The following is a 17,646-nucleotide window of genomic DNA, read 5'->3' as shown; positions in this document are numbered from 1 at the left end:
AGCTTGCCCTCCAACATGCCGAACCTGCACCCCAGATGGTGGTGGGTGTGCCACATGTTGGCCTGGGGGACTGCTTCACCAGGGACAGTGTGTTACCAGGTGCCCTGTGGGCTACAGTGACAACAAACGGGGCTCTTGTTCAGGTAAGCTGCTATAGTTTGAGAATTTAAGTTATTTCCATAATACTTTGTACATGACAACATGTTTTAGAAAATCTGTTTCTTATATGAAGTCCTAAGTTTCTATATCTAATGTTAACTTGTATGTAAGCTATGGATTAAATGTATTTGTGTTGGAATTATATGTCTTATTTATAAAATCAACTAAATATAAAATTATAAAGACTATGATCATATTCTTGATTTTCATTTCTTTCAGAAGACTGTGAGGGTAATGATAGCACTTATGAATTAGTTTGTTAGTCATGTGCAATATACATGCCACTTTTGCCTTTTTTCAGCTTGTCATCCAAGCTGTGAATCCTGTGATGGGGGAAAGGACATGGACTGTCTGTCTTGTTTTGGAGGGTCCCGGCTTAGCAAACGGGGTCGGTGCCGAAGTCAGTGCCCTTTGGGAAAATATCTCTCTTTTAATGGAACATGTCAAGGTATATACATTACATCTTACAATTGTTATGCATTGCAGAGGTTTTCCACCACTCTTCTTAGCCCTTTACCTCATGCAACCGTCTTTGGATGCCTCTACAAAAGTCGCATCGAAGCGCCTTTTGACACTTCTACAAAAGTCCCATGGAAGCGCCTTTTGATGTCGGCTGTAAACATCAGCCATTTTAAGCCGGTTTTCGTAGCGCCACCTTCGGGGAAAACCCCTTATTAGATACTACATTCATTTCTGTGAATGACAATTATGTCAGATCACTTGGTCACTGTTTATGTACTGGTTGATATCTGCTATTTAAAGTAACTGGGTCGTAATCTCGACTCTCCAAAATGGCGGTCGCAGATTTCATTCAGTACTTACGAAGTTTTCATGATTAGAATCACAACTATGAAAGATTTAGTAACCTAGGTAAAGGCTGTGATATTGATATAGACTGCAATTAGTTTTTATAAATTATCAAATTTAGATGACTTAGTGATGTAGACACAGATGAAAAACTTGTAAATTTCAAGTATGAGAAATGGCAGCTACGGTTGGTCACCTGGCCTCACTGACATGACGGTGAACGAGTTCTCTCCAGATTTTAAAGCACATAACAAATTCTTCCGTGATAAATAATTACACAGCTATAACAATCAGACTTTACTCTTAAATTGTTCCACATATAATAGATGTGTACCAAAAATGTAAAATGGTTAAAATTGCTGTTAAACGTAACATACACTACATTGCTTAACAGTTCACAGGCAGACCTATGCGTATGCAGTCGACTAGGTAACCTGTGTTCTATTTATAGCGAGCTGCACTTTGTCACTATGCTCTATGAGGTAAAGGGTTTAGTCAGACAAAGTGATTCTTTCCACCAAAATAAAAATAGATGGTTGTTGGAAGTTCAAGTTCTTGATAAATCAGTTATGTAAGAAAAATTTAAAAGCTGAATCATACAGATTCATTGTCCTTATAATTTACAGTCTTTCAGTCATTAAAAGCTGCATTTTAAGCAGATTTATTAATAATTGCAATTGCTTTGGTCAGTTGCCTTCATAATCATTATCTTCTTATGTTGATAGGTCTCAGTGCTTGTCACTGTCACTAAAATTAGCCTTCCTTCCTTTGCCACAGATGTCTATATGCATTGCTGGCAATATTCTCTCTGTCCTCTTTGACTCATTTCCACCCTAGGATTGGAAATGCCCAGAGGCACATATGTTTCCACTATTATCACTAAAAATGAATATGCTAAAATGCAAACAATTTTCAACCTTCTTGGATTTCAATGAATCTGATGTAAATTTTGAAGAAGTCAAAATGATGACATTTGGAATTGCATTGATGTTGATGACGATCAAGATGAATGATTATACAACTCCTGTTTTGACATGTGATATTTCAGATTTATTTGAATCTGAGGATCAAATGTGATGATTTTGTATGGTTGGAAAATGTGGGGCCAATACTTATGAACAATATCACAGCTGATTCAGAGCCAGAATTTAATTTGGATGAAAATGTAAAATGTTCTTTGTGGAAAAATATGTGAATTGTTAGCAACTGAAATGAACAGGTATGTTGAAAAATAAGTTAGTGAGAAACCTGAACCCATGTGGTCACCTGCTTCAGTTGCAAAAATGAAGGCGTTTCTCGGAGTACATGTTATTTTTTTAGTATCATGCATTTTTCAGAGTATAATATCGCCTGGAACATGGGGAGCTTTTTTGGAATACAGGGTATTCAAGAATTGATAATGAGAGAAATATATGAAAAGTTATTGAAGTATTTTAATGTTAACTACACAACTAACAGCCCTTCACAAAGACAACCTGGGCATTACAAGTTGTGTCACATTTTGACCAATATCCAACACTGTCCTTGCAAGATGTCTTGAAAATCATAATCTACCCAACAACCAAGCTATCAATAAGGGTATGGTATCATTTAAAGGTGAATTGTCTCTTAGGCAATTCTTGCCAGCAAAGCCAACCAAATTTTTATATAAAGGATGGGAAGGGGTGCAATCCTGCCAACTGCTATTGCAAGAATTTCAGTTATAAACACAGGATGCAAGGAAGGATGAGTCACTGAGCATGAGTTAGTATGTCAAGTCGCAACAGACTTAACAAAAGAATTGTTGAACAATTAGTTTTCAAGCCCAACTCTATTGGAGTCGTTGAAAATGGACCAAATATACTCCTCAAAAAGATGAGACTCACGGCAATTCAAAATCCATGGAACCATGCCTGAGGCCACTTTTAAACAGAACCTGGGAACACTATAAATATTAACTGCATGGAAAGACAGAATATTTGTCCATTTTCCTTTATGATAATATCAGCTCAGGAGAATAAACTACAGTGAAATCAGGGACATGGTGAAGGCCAGTAGATATAGGCACCTGATGTTGCCGTTTTATACTCAGAGAAGAAAATGAATGTTGACTTAGCTGATCAGTTCTGAATGAAGTATGATACACAAGCCACGAAATGGTGGAAGTACCTGTTTTGGTTTCACGGCCATTTTCAGTGCCACTCCATTGCCCTTTTGTAATGCTTTCCTGAAGGAGTCTTTTAACTGTCAGATAAGGGAGGAAGAACAAAAAAGGTGGCATCATCTTGACTTTCAGATGAATCACAGAAAGTAGCTTATTGCAGGCTATATGGGAACAAGGAAGCAGTCACTATAATCAGCTGCAAACAACAAGGTTCACTGCCACAGGCTGCCAAATTTGATAAGTGAGGTATGCCTGCCACAGGCTGCCAAATTTGATAAGTGAGGTATGCCTGCCACAGGCTGCCAAATTTGATAAGTGAGGTATGCCTGCCACAGGCTGCCAAATTTGATAAGTGAGGTATGCCTGCCACAGGCTGCCAAATTTGATAAGTGAGGTATGCAAACTTCATTTCCAGAGTGGCAGGAGACATAAAGTTTTTATAGTGTGTGAAGTCTGCAAAGTGAAATTATGTATAGTCAGAGAAATTGCTTCCAATAATTTCACAGAAAACTTCAAAATGCATAGTAACATTTTGGACACATTGTTGTGTAAAACAGTACTAAGAAATGTACTGTGATATGCATTATAGACACAAGCAAATATCTTTAAGTATATTTCATCATGAATAAATATATATTTTGGGATAAAACTTTCATTAATGTTTTCAATTTTATTTCTTATTAAATTAAATAGTTTGCATGGGACACTATTCATATGTAAAATGTAGAAAGCATGTGTACTATTTAACTAAAGTAGATTTCACCCAGGCAGCTATTATGATGTTCTGTGTTTTAGCCTAGCAGCAGTTAGGAGGTGGGCTGCTTAGGAGGCTTGCTAGCTAGGGCACTTGGGACTTGCAGATGGTAAATAGCTATGCGGCATCACTTGTGTTTTGGTCACCTATTGTTTTTGTCTTACAATTTTGTTTATGCTTTTATTTTGAGAATTGAGATAGTATCCAAGACAGCTTATTTACTGTCTTGTCAGTGATGCTGTCTTCCTTTTCTGATACCATGAGCAGAAAATGTCTTAAATTGCCTAATTAGTCTGGAGTCATCATTTTCTTTACTAAATGTGTTGCAAGAAATTAAAAAATCTACACAGGAATTTCTTTAAGAGTAATTGGGTGTGTGGCTTTGACCTATTATTTTGTGTAGAAAACAACCCACACCAATTAGGAAAAGTGTTTTAGGCGTAACTGCTAAAAATTGAGAATTCTGACTAACTTTGAAATATTTTCTGGGAATTGTATAATGGGCCCATTATTATCAACTGAATACCTAAAAAACGAAAACCTCTATATTTGGAGTACTTCAGACTATATTTTGGATTCTAAAACCTCTATATCCAGAGTACTTCAGACTATATTTTGGATTCTAAAACCTCTATATCCAGAGTACTTCAGACTATATTTTGGATTCTAAAACCTCTATATCCAGAGTACTTCAGACTATATTTTGGATTCTAAAACCTCTATATTCAGAGTACTTCAGACTATATTTTGGATTCTAAAATCTCTATATTCGGAGTACTTCAGACTATATTTTGGATTCTAAAACCTCTATATTCAGAGTACTTCAGACTATATTTTGGATTCTAAAATCTCTATATTCAGAGTACTTCAGACTATATTTTGGATTCTAAAACCTCTATATTCAGAGTACTTCAGACTATATTTTGGATTCTAAAACCTCCATATTCGGAGTACTTCAGACTATATTTTGGATTCTAAAACATCTATATTCAGAGTACTTCAGACTATTTTGGGTTCTAAACTGAAAATTTCAGACTTTTGGATCTTGGCTAGCATTTCACTCTGGCATTGTGGTTATTCAGTGCTAATATGACACAGAAACAGTTTCTTTTGTTGTCAAGTTCTTTACATTATTAAAAATTGTAAACTTTGCATAGAATTGTTTCTTCTAAACTTTTAGATTGCGCAACTGGCTGTACAGATTGTTATATGACTTGGGATGGTAAGGCCTCAAAATGCAGTGAATGTCAGGACCCTAAGATGGTGCCCTCAGGAAGCGAGTGTCAGGCTGAGTGTAGAGAGGGACAGTATCTTGAGTCTAAGGTATGCCAAGGTAAGTAGAATAACTGTTTGTGTGTGTGATATGAATTTTTAATGTAGCTTTAACAATTTTTCAGTCATATCGCTATGATGTGTGTAGTGTGGCAGTTTATAGTGATGTCTACCAATGGGGCAGCATGCTGCAGACATGTGGCATCATGTTCTACCCAGTCACATTATCTTGACACCAGGCTGACCAGTCCTGACACTAACCTCTTAATGCTGAGCAGCAAGCAAGGAAGCTGCTACTACCATTTTTATAAGTCTTTGGTATGACTCGACTGGGGTTTGAACCCGTGACCTCCTGTATCTGATGTGGATGCTCTAATCACTCGGTCACCGGAGCCGTTAAGTTGAATAACTAAATGATAGCATGCTGTGTAGTTTTATATTAAAATTTGTCCAGACAGCAGAGCTGTTTTATTTTTAAAAGAAAACTGAATTTAAAGAAAATGCAATTCTAATGAGTATGTATAATAATCTCAGCAGTGCAAATTTGTCAGTTTGAGACCGCTGATTCTCAATGTCACCTTTCCCTTTCGTCAAATCTTTGCTCATCCATGGTAATGATATTTCTTAATGATTCTTTGAAAACTGTCAAGATCAAATCATTGAAAAATTCTAATAATTTTGATTTCATATACATTTTTCAATAATCATTCATCAAATCAGCAGCAACATTAAAGGTGTTTCCAGCATTGCCACAATGATTTGTAAGAAACTGGCATTAAAAAATGTTCATTATTTTGTTTGTTAATGAAATTGATTAGTGTTGTTGGTAATTAAGTCAATTTTCTTTTGTGCCAATATTTTCTGTTAATGGGCACAGTAAATCTGTGTGTATGTAAAAGGACAAATTGTAACAACTTAAAATTTTATAAACTATTTTATAGCTCAATTTTGTAAGTATACTAAATGTATGATTTGTCATTGTCATTCTCAATAAACAGACTGTGGTGAAAACTGTATGCAGTGCGAGTCCCCCAGCCAATGTAACAAGTGTTTGCCTCCTTTTCTTCTCTACATGGGTAAATGTGTGACTCACTGTGGACAGGGTCAATATGAAGATGGGAAAACCATGGAGTGCAAAGGTGAGGGCAAAAGAAGCATGTGTGAAGCTGTACTTTGCTTTGTGCAGTATATACAACCAAGGGGTGTTAAGTTGTACAATGCAGTGTACAATATGCTCAACCAAGGGTGTACTTAGCTGTGTGCTGAGTATACACAATCAGGTGTTAAGTTATACAGTGCACTGTACAGTATACACAACCAAGAGAGTTAAGTTGTACTTTGTAATGTGAAGTATACACAACCTGGGGTGTAAGTTAAACTGTGCAGTGTACATTATCCATAGGTTACTGCATTTGTATGGGAAAATATGAAAGAGTTTTTTGGAGTATTAATCTGAGAAAATGAGTTCATATTTTCCAATACAAATGCAGTAACCTTTTTATTATATGCTCATTTTGTTATTATACCATTGCTGAATTATAAAAGTTACATTACAAGGAACAATATTAATGTGCACATAGCACTGCCCATTGACTTTTGAACTTCATTGCCTGTTCAGGTTTAAAAAAGAATGGTCATTTTAGTCTACTTAAACTTGAAATTCAGAGTCATATTGTGAATGAATGTGCATTTCAACAGCTTTACCAGTTGGTCTAAAATGGATGGATTTTTATTTTATTTTTGGGGGGCTTAATGTTACTCAGTTCTGCTGATTATGGACTGGATTTAGTAGTTGTGTCTCTTCCACACAAATGTAATTTGAGCAGGGAGGGATGTATCTTGACTTAGCTGCATTTATGTTTCTGTTCTGTGATTGAATGTTTGGAATCATCATGAAGGAAAATATGAACTCTTTCAATTGAATCTAGCCTAAATCTGAAATATTCTATCAAAATAGTTAACATGGAAAATTGCAAAGCAGCTGGTGCTTGACAGTCCTTTCAGCCAGCATTAATAATAATTCTTCATCATTTTGGCTTATTGGCTTTGAGGTACTTATTTTCTACCAAAATCTTCAGTTGCATTTGTTTTTCTCGAATTTAGTACTTTGACTTACAAAAAGGTACATCTCAGATAGATATGTGATAACCCTAGGCCTCAGTATGCCTTTCTATGCTATTTTTATATGTCAGATAGCACTGGTCATTGTCTGAACCATTCCATTAATGAAAAGTTATAAATATGTCTCCTAAATAATTGTTTAAATGATCGGAATGGTATTTTCAATTACTGCGTCTCTCACATTTGTTGTGGACATTGTGAATATCATGATCATTCATTTGCATGTTTGAAATTTTAATTTGTGACTCATCCACATCATTCACTTTATCATCTCTACTTTCAAATAGATGAAAGAGCTTCTTTTGGTTCGTCCACAAACCAATCTAATAAACTAAGACCTAAGGCGTCTGCTACATGAGTGTACATGTTTTGATTTCAAAGTAGTTCCTAATATACAATACTAATTTGAGTTGCAGTATTAAGGTGTTCAATATCATGAAATGCTGAACAATTCTGACAATGTAAAGTTAACGGAGAAAAAATGAGTATATAATAAACATTTGTTGCATTGATTTCCTACATTGTGAGTGAAGGATAGAGAGTGGCATCTCCATGTGAAAGGTACATTATTACTAGCATCCACTGTGTTTTGCTTACCACCAAAACAGACAGGCATGCTTAAACATATAGGTATATACATTTACATGCAATAAATACATGGCATGATATCCAATTATTATACAAGTATAACTATTGTTGTGTGAATTATTTTTAGACAAATGTAATATTACTGTTCCATATATCTACACTTGATGTTGACACTACAATTTATGTACCCTTTTAAGTTTATGTTGATATTGTATCTTGTGTAAACTTTATGTTGACACTGTATCTTATCAACCCTTTATATGGTGACACTGTATCTTATCTACAGGTTAGATCTACACTTTTTTGTTGACATTGTATCTTATCTACAGGTTATGTTGACACTGTATCCTATCTACACTTTTGTGTTACTTTATCTTATCCACACTTTATGTTGACACTGTATGTTAACTACACTTTATGTTGACACTGTATTGTATATACACTGTGTTGATATTTTATCTTATCTACACTTTATACTGATACTGTATCTAATCTAAACTTTATATTGACACTGTATATCATCTACACTTTATGTTGACACTGTACCTTATCTGTACTTTTATGTTGACACTGTATCTTATCTGTACTTTTATGTTGACACTGTATCTTATCTGTACTTTTAGGTTGACGCTGTATCTTATCTACACTTGTATGTTGACACTCTTATCTACACTTTATGTTGACACTGTATCTTATCTGTACTTTTATGTTGACACTGTATTTTATCTGTACTTTTATGTTGACACTGTATCTTATCTGTACTTTTATGTTGACACTGTATCTTATCTGTACTTTTATGTTGACACTGTATCTTATCTGTACTTTTAGGTTGACACTGTATCTTATCTGTACTTTTAGGTTGACGCTGTATCTTATCTACACTTGTATGTTGACACTCTTATCTACACTTTATGTTGACACTGTATCTTAACTACATTTTTTTTGGACACAAGTATCTTATCTTCACTTTGTATTAATTGTGAGTATATCTTATCTACACTATTTTGACACTGTATCTACCTCAGATGGTTGAGATTTTATTGATATATAACCAAACATCTGTTTCCAGACTGTATCAAAGACTGTCTACAGTGTTTCAGTGCTGCAGAATGTAGTGTGTGCAATGGTCTAAGTTACCTGGTTGATGGCCGCTGTGTGAGGGATTGTGGAGCAGGATTTTCACCCAATCCACAGAATAGACATTGCGAAAGTAAGGTTCTTGTTTTAGATTTAAGATTTATAGAATTGTATTGCAAACAATTTGTTTTAAAATAATTTGATCTGAATCATACCTTGTACTCTTGCATGTGAAATAAATCTTTTTGTGTTTGATCATACATTTGCTGTTTGAATTGCAAAATTTGTAAAAATAATAAGATAATTTTCTGTATATTGTTCTTATTCTTTTTTGACTTTTTAAATGATTGTTCATTTCAGGTTAAAGTTTAGGCATCCTATTTATACTTCTGCTAAGAGAAATGGAGAAAACACATAGGATTTACGTTGATCATACAACTATGCAATCTAGCTCTGTATTGTTTTGTCCCCTGCATCCCAATTGTACTATATATCAATGCGCATAATTCAAGTCAAACTGCAGGGAACAAGATCTGCTGTCATATAATGTACAAGCAGATTTGGTTCAATGCAGTTTGTTAGGAATAGTCAGTGGAATAAATAACTTAGACACTGATCTGTCGGAGCATGATATGACTGCAGATCAGCATCTAGTATGTTTTTTGGACTCCACTTCTAAGCCAGCATATGTAGAACTCTTACTGTAACTGTTGAGACAAAAAAAAATAAACTTAAGTGTGAATTTATTCCACTTTAAACTATGCCTGAGTTTTACTGCCAATATCATCATCATTTCCACTAAACTTAGTTGGGATGGACATGTGTTGCACACAAATATTAGGTCACTGTGACTTAATTTCCAGGTTTTCTCTGAAATTACTGCAAATTCTGATTCATGTTGCAGGGGTGGTGGTATTTTTTAGGTTCTGCTAACTTGCAGTTCTAATTTTAGTTTATTTGATGCACCTGCTTTGATCTGTCTCAACTAAATATTGTGACAGATACATGTTGCTTTATGGCACCTCTTATCTCGTTACTTTTTTTCTGAATATAGCAGTATATTCTGAATATCGATATTATATAATGTTTATTTAGTAGCACAACAGATCTTTGTCTTTAATTTATATTAAAACTAGAATTTCAAAAACTACAATGAAAATGAAGGAGAAATAAGGAAGGTAATTATGAATTTGGTGGTAAAAAGAAATCCATGAAATTGAAATTGATAATAAATATAACTTTGAAGATGAAATAGAAATTAGAAATTATGCATAGTATACTAATTGGTACAGCAATATAAGTCTTCTATTAAGTAAGTTATCTATTTTTTATACCTTTGTTTTCTTCTCTCTAGAAAATGTGAAGGGCCCTATATTTCAAGTACTGAGTCATGTCCAAGTTGAGAAAGGTGGCATAGCCAAATTGACACCTGAGCAATTTTACATTGCTGACCCTGACACAATGAAAGACCACCTCCATATTTTACTCAAGGTGGCTGCAGAGAATGGAGATCTTAAGAAGGTGGTGGATGGACACAATGTTATCCTTCGGTCTGGAGATGAATTCACCTTCCAGGATCTCCAGGCAGGAAAAATATTTTTCTTCCACAGTCCTCTGGGAGTGGAGAAAAGTAAGTATGTTTTCAGAGAGTCAAGTTTGACATCATAATAGGCACTGGCTGGAAATTTATTCGGTATTTTCATACAAACCTTGGTAATTTAAGTAAAACTTTTTCCTTTTTCAGTGTCATGTTCAATGTTTTTACACTTTAGATTTTGAACGAAATATTTATTTTGCTTTTGGCTTTCTTCTATCATTTTAGACTGAATCAAAGGTACAAAATGATGAGACAGGTTAGAAGTCAGAATTGCAATATTTTCAACAAAATTTCATTTCATGAATATTTTTATCCCATGTAATATTCATGGCAAAACTTTTTCAAGAATAAATTGCTCTAGACAAAAACACTTTAACCAGAAATTATCAAAATACTTCATCAAAATTCTCTGCCCTAAATAATTTCTTAACCAGTTATTGCTAAGCTATGGGGTGGAGATCAGCGCTGAAAAGATGAAGCCAAATGACAAACAACCTGAGTGGCATCCAAAAGAAAAAAAGAGTGAATGGACAGAAGCCACTTGCAGCGGAAAGCTTCAAGTTTCTAGATGCTATACCTTGGATGAAAGTTCTGAGTTTTTCTTCCAGGAATGTGTAGACGGCCACTGCAGTGGCTAGGCTGAAACCTATTTGGAAGAATAGCATCATTACACTTGGGTCTAGGATCACCTTTATGTACTCCTTCATCGTGTCCATATTCCTGTATGCATGTGAAACATGTACCCTGAACGTTACAACTAGAGAGAAGAATACATGCTTTAGAGATGAGATGTTATTGAAAGGTCCTAAAATTCTAATACTTAGACCATGTCTCCAATCAGTAGGTGTGCAGTAGAATCCAAGGTGCAATTAGATCATATGAAGGTCTTTTCACCGCTGTAAATAAATGCAAAGTAAGATGGTATGGTCACATCTCACGCTTATCTGGCCTGTCAGACAACTCTACAGGGCAGAGTGATAGGAATGAGAAAACAGACAGAAGAATGGATGGGAAGATAACATCAATGAGTGGACAGGCATGGTTTCTGCAAAGTCCCAAGAGCAGTGGAGAACAGGGCAAAATAGAGAGATTGTCTTGTAGTCATCAGTAGTGCCCCTATGGCCAGCCAGGTTATGGGAGAAATGAAATGAAAGGAAAAAATTAAAATTTTCTACTTTGTCAGCAATTAAGTAAATGCTAGATAGATCCATAATTCTAAATTTTAAGCTAGGAACTTATTATTTTTCTTTCTAGGTAAAGCCACAATAGAGATCAGTGATGGTCTCCATAGCACTCAGGAATCAGTGTATTTCCAAGCGTACATCCCAAACTCTCTCAGACTGACAGTTAACAATGTCTTACATGCTGTTGGAGGGGAGGCAACCATTATTGGGCCAGACATTTTGAACCTCTGGACAAATAAAAGCCCTGAAGCTGTAACAGTAACTGTGTTGCAAGGTATGAAAACTCTAAGACTGCTTTATGCGGAAAAAAAGTTGTAAAATTGATTAAAATTTTGTATAAGCAGTGCCACTCTTGCTGTGTACTTCATCTGCAGTTAGAACATGTACATTTTGAGATCTATAAATCAGCATTTGAATTATAACAAGATACATTCAATACATGGGATGATGGACAATGTTGTCCAATATACTTGTAGTTTTACTAACAAACTTTGTATAGCAAACTTGCATTGAATTTGCTTGAATACTTGTATACTGTACTGAACAGAAAAAGACAAAGAAAAACAACATTACAAGCAATGTTCATAGTGATTTTCTGGTAAAAATTAATTATTAAATATTTAAAAACAAATTAATTGAAATCATAAAAAACATCCAATAAACAAATAGAAATTGATATTCCTACAAATGAATTTGTAAGAAGTTCACATGTCAAGAATATTTCAATTTGAGTTTACATTTTCACAGGTCTGAATGGGAGAATATTTTTCTTAGTGTCATACAATACCCAGGTTAAATTTTGATTAATTTTCAAGTCAGTTAAAGACATTTCAATATAGTTTTATTAACAAAGTCTTTAATGCTTACCTTCACTTTTCACAGATCCAAAGCAAGAAAGTATTGCCATGCTAATTTCGATAGGTCCTTCTCTCAAGCCCTTGAAATGAATGACTTTTCTTATGCTAGCCATGTGATGAGGATTTACTTACACCTATTCACAGGTCCCAAGCAGGGAAGTATTGTACACAGGGTCCTTCAGGGTCAAGTGAGAACCTTCAGTCTTCAAGACCTCAGATCTGGGAACATAGTTTACCAGCACAACCCTCGTGGCACCTCAGCACTGGATGCCGTTGTGTTCCAGGCTTCTGGTGGATTCAACCTCTTAAGCTTCCTACTCAACATAGAGATTAGAGCCAAGGTGGGTTGAGAAGCATGGGAAAAATATTTACAAATTTGAAATTATTTCAATCCATTCATCAGCAATTGGACCTAAATAAATAAATGTCATTAAGCTTTGTTTCTGAGAAAGACCTCAGAAAAATGTACTTCTTAGAAATAACAGTTGACTAGAGGAATTGAAAGCAAACACATGAATAAGAAAAAGAAAAATGTTTAAAGATCATATGAGGGAGAGACATAGAAATCTTAACAAAGTTTAAATGGTATATCAACTTTTTCATGTTAAATGTTTGAAAATTCGACTTGCTGTGAAAATAAGGCAGATAATAATGAGTTAATGGCATAAATAATATTTCAGTGATTTAATTGTGTTTTAAAGTAAATGTTTAGCAGGTGTAAAGAAAAGAGTAAGATTTTTAAAAAAAATAGTGTTAGTATTTCTACTTGTCATGATTTCCACAATTTTGTTTTATTATACTAATAATAATATGTATATTATTCAACAGTAATACCTTCTTGTGAGAAAAGGTAATGCACTTTAGCCCCACTGGTCTTGAGCTTATGGGTTGATCTGTTGTTTATCAACAGTCATCCATTGTCCATATATCTGTTAACAGAAGTTTGTGATCAATACTCCTCCTAAACTACTTGGAGGATTACCATGAAAATTTACACACACATTGATCACAAGGGATGGTTGGACAAAAATGAAAATTTTGTCAACTGGTCATCCAGGATGGTTGCCACAGGAGTCATCTTGAAAATGTTGTTATCACTACTCTTGAATCGATGCTTATATCAATGTGGGGTTTTATTATATGCTCACTTTTTTCTGTTAACTTTGCATTGTCAGAATTGTTCAATATTTTACTATACTGAACTCGCGTGCAACTTAATATTGCACTCATAAAGGAACTACTTTCTATTGTAAACAAGCAGTGGATCTTGATGGCCAGCACTTATGGTAAACAAATCATGTACACTCATATAATAGACAGTTTACGTTTTGGTTGATTACATTTGTTTCTGAATGAACTAAAGCAGATGTTTCATGGACTGCCACATGCCAGCTGCTTTGCTACATTTCTCATTAACTTTTTTGATACAGTGCTTCAGATTTAGGTGAGAGAAACCAGATCTCATAAAATTGCTGAGTACCTACACATAATATGCAAGTGACAAGGCATAAACTGTCATCTTTTGCTGGTAATAAGAATGGCAAAAGATATACTTACAGTTTTACATCCTGAATTTCCTTTCTTAGTTTTGCAAATCTGAATTACATGAGCCACATCATTGGTTCTCAAGGTTGATTACACTTTTTGAAATTGTACTGTAATTTTGACTATATTCCAAGTACAATTACATCCTCCTTACTGCACTCAAAATGAAATAAACATTAAATTCAATAGTGTCTTTCTGATAATTGCAATTGAAACACTTCATATTTTTCCCCACATTATGATTTTAAATATTCAATGACAGAACAGAACCACACTTGCAGATGTCAACACGCTTCTCCCTTGCTATTTAAATCTTTTGTATTTCATGTAGAATTTGCACAGATGAATCCAGTCCATAATCATGGAATTTCGTAGGATCGACAAAAATACAAAAATCTATTCATTCCAGATCAAATGGAAAAGTTGTTGCAATATGTGCATTCATTCACAATATGAATCTAATTTTCAATTTTAAGTAGACCAAAATGCCATTTTCTTTCAAAAGTTTTGTCTAGCACATGATTAAGTTCAAATTTATCTGGGTGGAGTTATGTGTTGTTGTTGTGTAATGCTGAATTTGCTTGTGCATTTAGTTTAGAATACAGCATACATTCAGTTACTTTGTTTCTTGTAGTGTGTTTTTGTTTACATAATTAAGCCTTAGGTAGAATAAGAAAATGAGCATATAATAGAAAGGTTACTGCATTTGTATTGAAAATATGAACTTGTTTTGTTGGATGGACATACTGCACTCCCAGAGTCATGCAGCATTCCATCCAAAAAACTTGTTCATATTTTCCCATGCAAATGCAGTAACCTATGATTACTAAAAGACATCTGATGTCTAGTTGGCCCTAAATAAAAATGGTGCCAATCTGCCATCCAGCATAGTCACCATGGCAATCATGTTTAAAATTGTATTATTTCTGCTCCTCCTAGATAGATGCTTATATCAACATGAGTATGAATGGTTAAGTGCCTACCTTCTACCCTTCCAAGGAGTTAGTGGTGTTCAGTCCCTTCAGGAGTGGTCCATGAACATAAACATCATTTCACCTTCCGGAGATGAAAGCCGTAGCAAATGCCTTTTAATTGTGGCAGGAAATGCTAGATGCCTTATGGCAATATGATTCTTTCTAATGACTGCTGTAATCAGTTATTTCCAAAGGCAAGGTGGAAGCAAATCCCCAGATATGTGCCTTCTTGTTTGAGATTTTCTCAAATGGCATCATTGTTCAAATGTTCACATTCAGGTCCACCTCATTGCAGGCAGGCTCAATCTCAGAGCTGACATATTGTCTAGACAGAATTATCCAATTCACAGAATGATCCATTCACTCCTTTGTCATCAGTGGAGTCTGTGACCAGCAGAGTCAGCCATTGTGGACATCATTGTGATAATGTGGAATGCCAAGCTCACAGACTTTGTCTTCCAAATCCCCTCAACAACTTACTGAATCTAGCAGCTGATCTATCCAAGAAATTCCTGCCATGTCCACACCTGTAGCAACTTTGCATACAGGTTTTAATCCAAACCCAGAAATGTTGAACCCATGTTCTTGGCTCATAACAGAGCCCTCAGAAAGAAATATTGTTTTTGCAAACAAATGGTGGACAAAGTCACTCAGCAAAAAGGAATATTATTTTGAAAACCTATGAGAGGAAAGAGAGTCTTCTGCCAGTAGTGCCAGCAAGGAAACATCACTCTCTTAAAATCCCATGTAATGCAATTAGCTGATTTCCTCCATTGAAGGGAAAAGTATGTATGATTACTATCAATAGCTGCCTGTTCAGATCATTGAACATGTTAATCCTTATGGAAGGTAGAGGATAGGCCAGAACAAAGATCTCTCCAACCATTTAGTCAATTTCAACTTGTGTCAACTAAAGACCTTGTCCCCTTTGACTGAAATGGTCAAACAAGTCACAATTTGAGCCCTTGTCCAAAGCCATGACAATTCGTCTTTTGTGTAAGTGTTGCTTCCAAGTCTATCCAGCCTTAGCAGGCAAAGTTGAAACTGATGTTTTATTGGTTAACCAGAACTTCTTGATGTTTTTGAGCATTTCTTGAAGCCAGGGCAGTTGCTATGAGCTTCATATTTTAATGAAACTTGTTCTTTGACCAGTATTACTCAAGCCATGGGATGGAGGTCTGATATGACATTCCCCAGCTTGAGTATCATGGAGACCTTTCATATCAAAAGGCTCAGTTTGTCCTGGTAGTTCCAATATAAGCAGACCAACAGTATGTCCTTTCCAAGTTCCACAACAGCTTCATAACAACAATGTTGCTGTCCTTTCCAAGTTCCACAACAGCTTCATAACAACAATGTTGCTGTCCTTTCCAAGTTCCACAACAGCTTCATAACAACAATGTTGCTGTCCTTTCCAAGTTCCACAACAACTTCATAACAACAATGTTGCTGTCCTTTCCAAGTTCCACAACAGCTTCATAACAACAATGTTGCTGTCCTTTCTAAGTTCCACAACAGCTTCATAACAACAATGTTGCTGTCCTTTCACTGGGTTTGCATGAATGTAACTCTCTCCACATAATACTTATTCTCTAATGTATTCTGATCAATCAGTGTGTTTGAAGAAACCATTTTGAAGAAAAATATGTTACTTTGATAATATTTTTCACTACCAGCATGCAACATTTCATGCAAAAGCATGAGTTTTTACTCCCAAATCTCCAGACATACCTTGTTTATAAAAACATGCTTTTCAGTATATCTTATGAAGATAAAAAAATGACAGATAGAGGCATTTCTTGACACCACTGTATATGTACATAATCTGTCTAAACAGTAAACAGTTAATGCTAATGGAAACTAACACCACAGGGCAGTTTATACAGTCGATTGTCATAGAGGCCATTAAAAGGTAAAGGCAGTCAAACAACTATGTTGCACAGATTACTAAATAATTGACAATAGCTAGGGTGATTTTGTGTTGTGAGTCCTTTGAACACTGTTGCAAGAGAGACAATTATGGTAACTTGCATTTGTAAAGTACATGAAGTGGAACAATGCAGTTTGTTGGAAGTTAGGTAAATCAAAGAGACGCATGTTGAAGAAACACAATTTATTACATCTACTTACCTTGACTGAGAATGTTTTAACAATCTTTATTAAGATTATTGACTTGTTCATGATTTGCAGCAATAATTTTTTTAATGTTGGATTGTGCACGTTGTATACAACGCAAAACTTGATTATCTTGATAGTTAGAATAGTAGGGAAGAGTGATTCATTTTGAAGGTAAAATGTTGAAATGCAGCTGTGATTTATGGAGGATGAGTCATAGCAAAGCCCAGCAAAACCAAATTTCAGAACCAGGTTGATGGAGTTAGATTTTCTAAAGTGCAGCAAGGGGGATTTTATTAATTTTTTTGCACATGCTGCAGATATAATAAGGGCATTATTAATTTGTAATACCTGATCATAAGTCTCCCCAGAAGTCTATACTTGGAAGGGTGTGCATCTCTGCTCCAGTACTAACTGGCAATACAAAGGATTTCGCACCAAGCCCTCTTTTCA

At 35.1% G+C, this 17,646-nt stretch overlaps 1 protein-coding gene across 1 annotated transcript in view; it reads left to right on the top strand.

Moving 5' to 3' along the window:
* LOC149803322 (extracellular matrix organizing protein FRAS1-like) overlaps positions 1-17,646 on the top strand; it is a 307,035-nt gene that overhangs the window by 192,530 nt on the left and 96,859 nt on the right. Inside the window, exons 16-23 of the mRNA XM_089953030.1 lie at positions 3-143; positions 461-607; positions 5,044-5,196; positions 6,134-6,274; positions 8,914-9,054; positions 10,276-10,551; positions 11,773-11,976; positions 12,704-12,900. Coding sequence (XP_089809156.1) covers positions 3-143; positions 461-607; positions 5,044-5,196; positions 6,134-6,274; positions 8,914-9,054; positions 10,276-10,551; positions 11,773-11,976; positions 12,704-12,900 — 1,400 coding nt within the window. The remainder of the gene's footprint in view (positions 1-2; positions 144-460; positions 608-5,043; positions 5,197-6,133; positions 6,275-8,913; positions 9,055-10,275; positions 10,552-11,772; positions 11,977-12,703; positions 12,901-17,646) is intronic.

Source organism: Sinohyriopsis cumingii, chromosome 3 (genome assembly GCF_028554795.1).
Source record: "Sinohyriopsis cumingii isolate HCF-2022 chromosome 3, ASM2855479v2, whole genome shotgun sequence".
Taxonomy (NCBI): domain Eukaryota; kingdom Metazoa; phylum Mollusca; class Bivalvia; order Unionida; family Unionidae; genus Sinohyriopsis; species Sinohyriopsis cumingii.
This window is presented reverse-complemented; position numbering and strand designations above follow the sequence as displayed.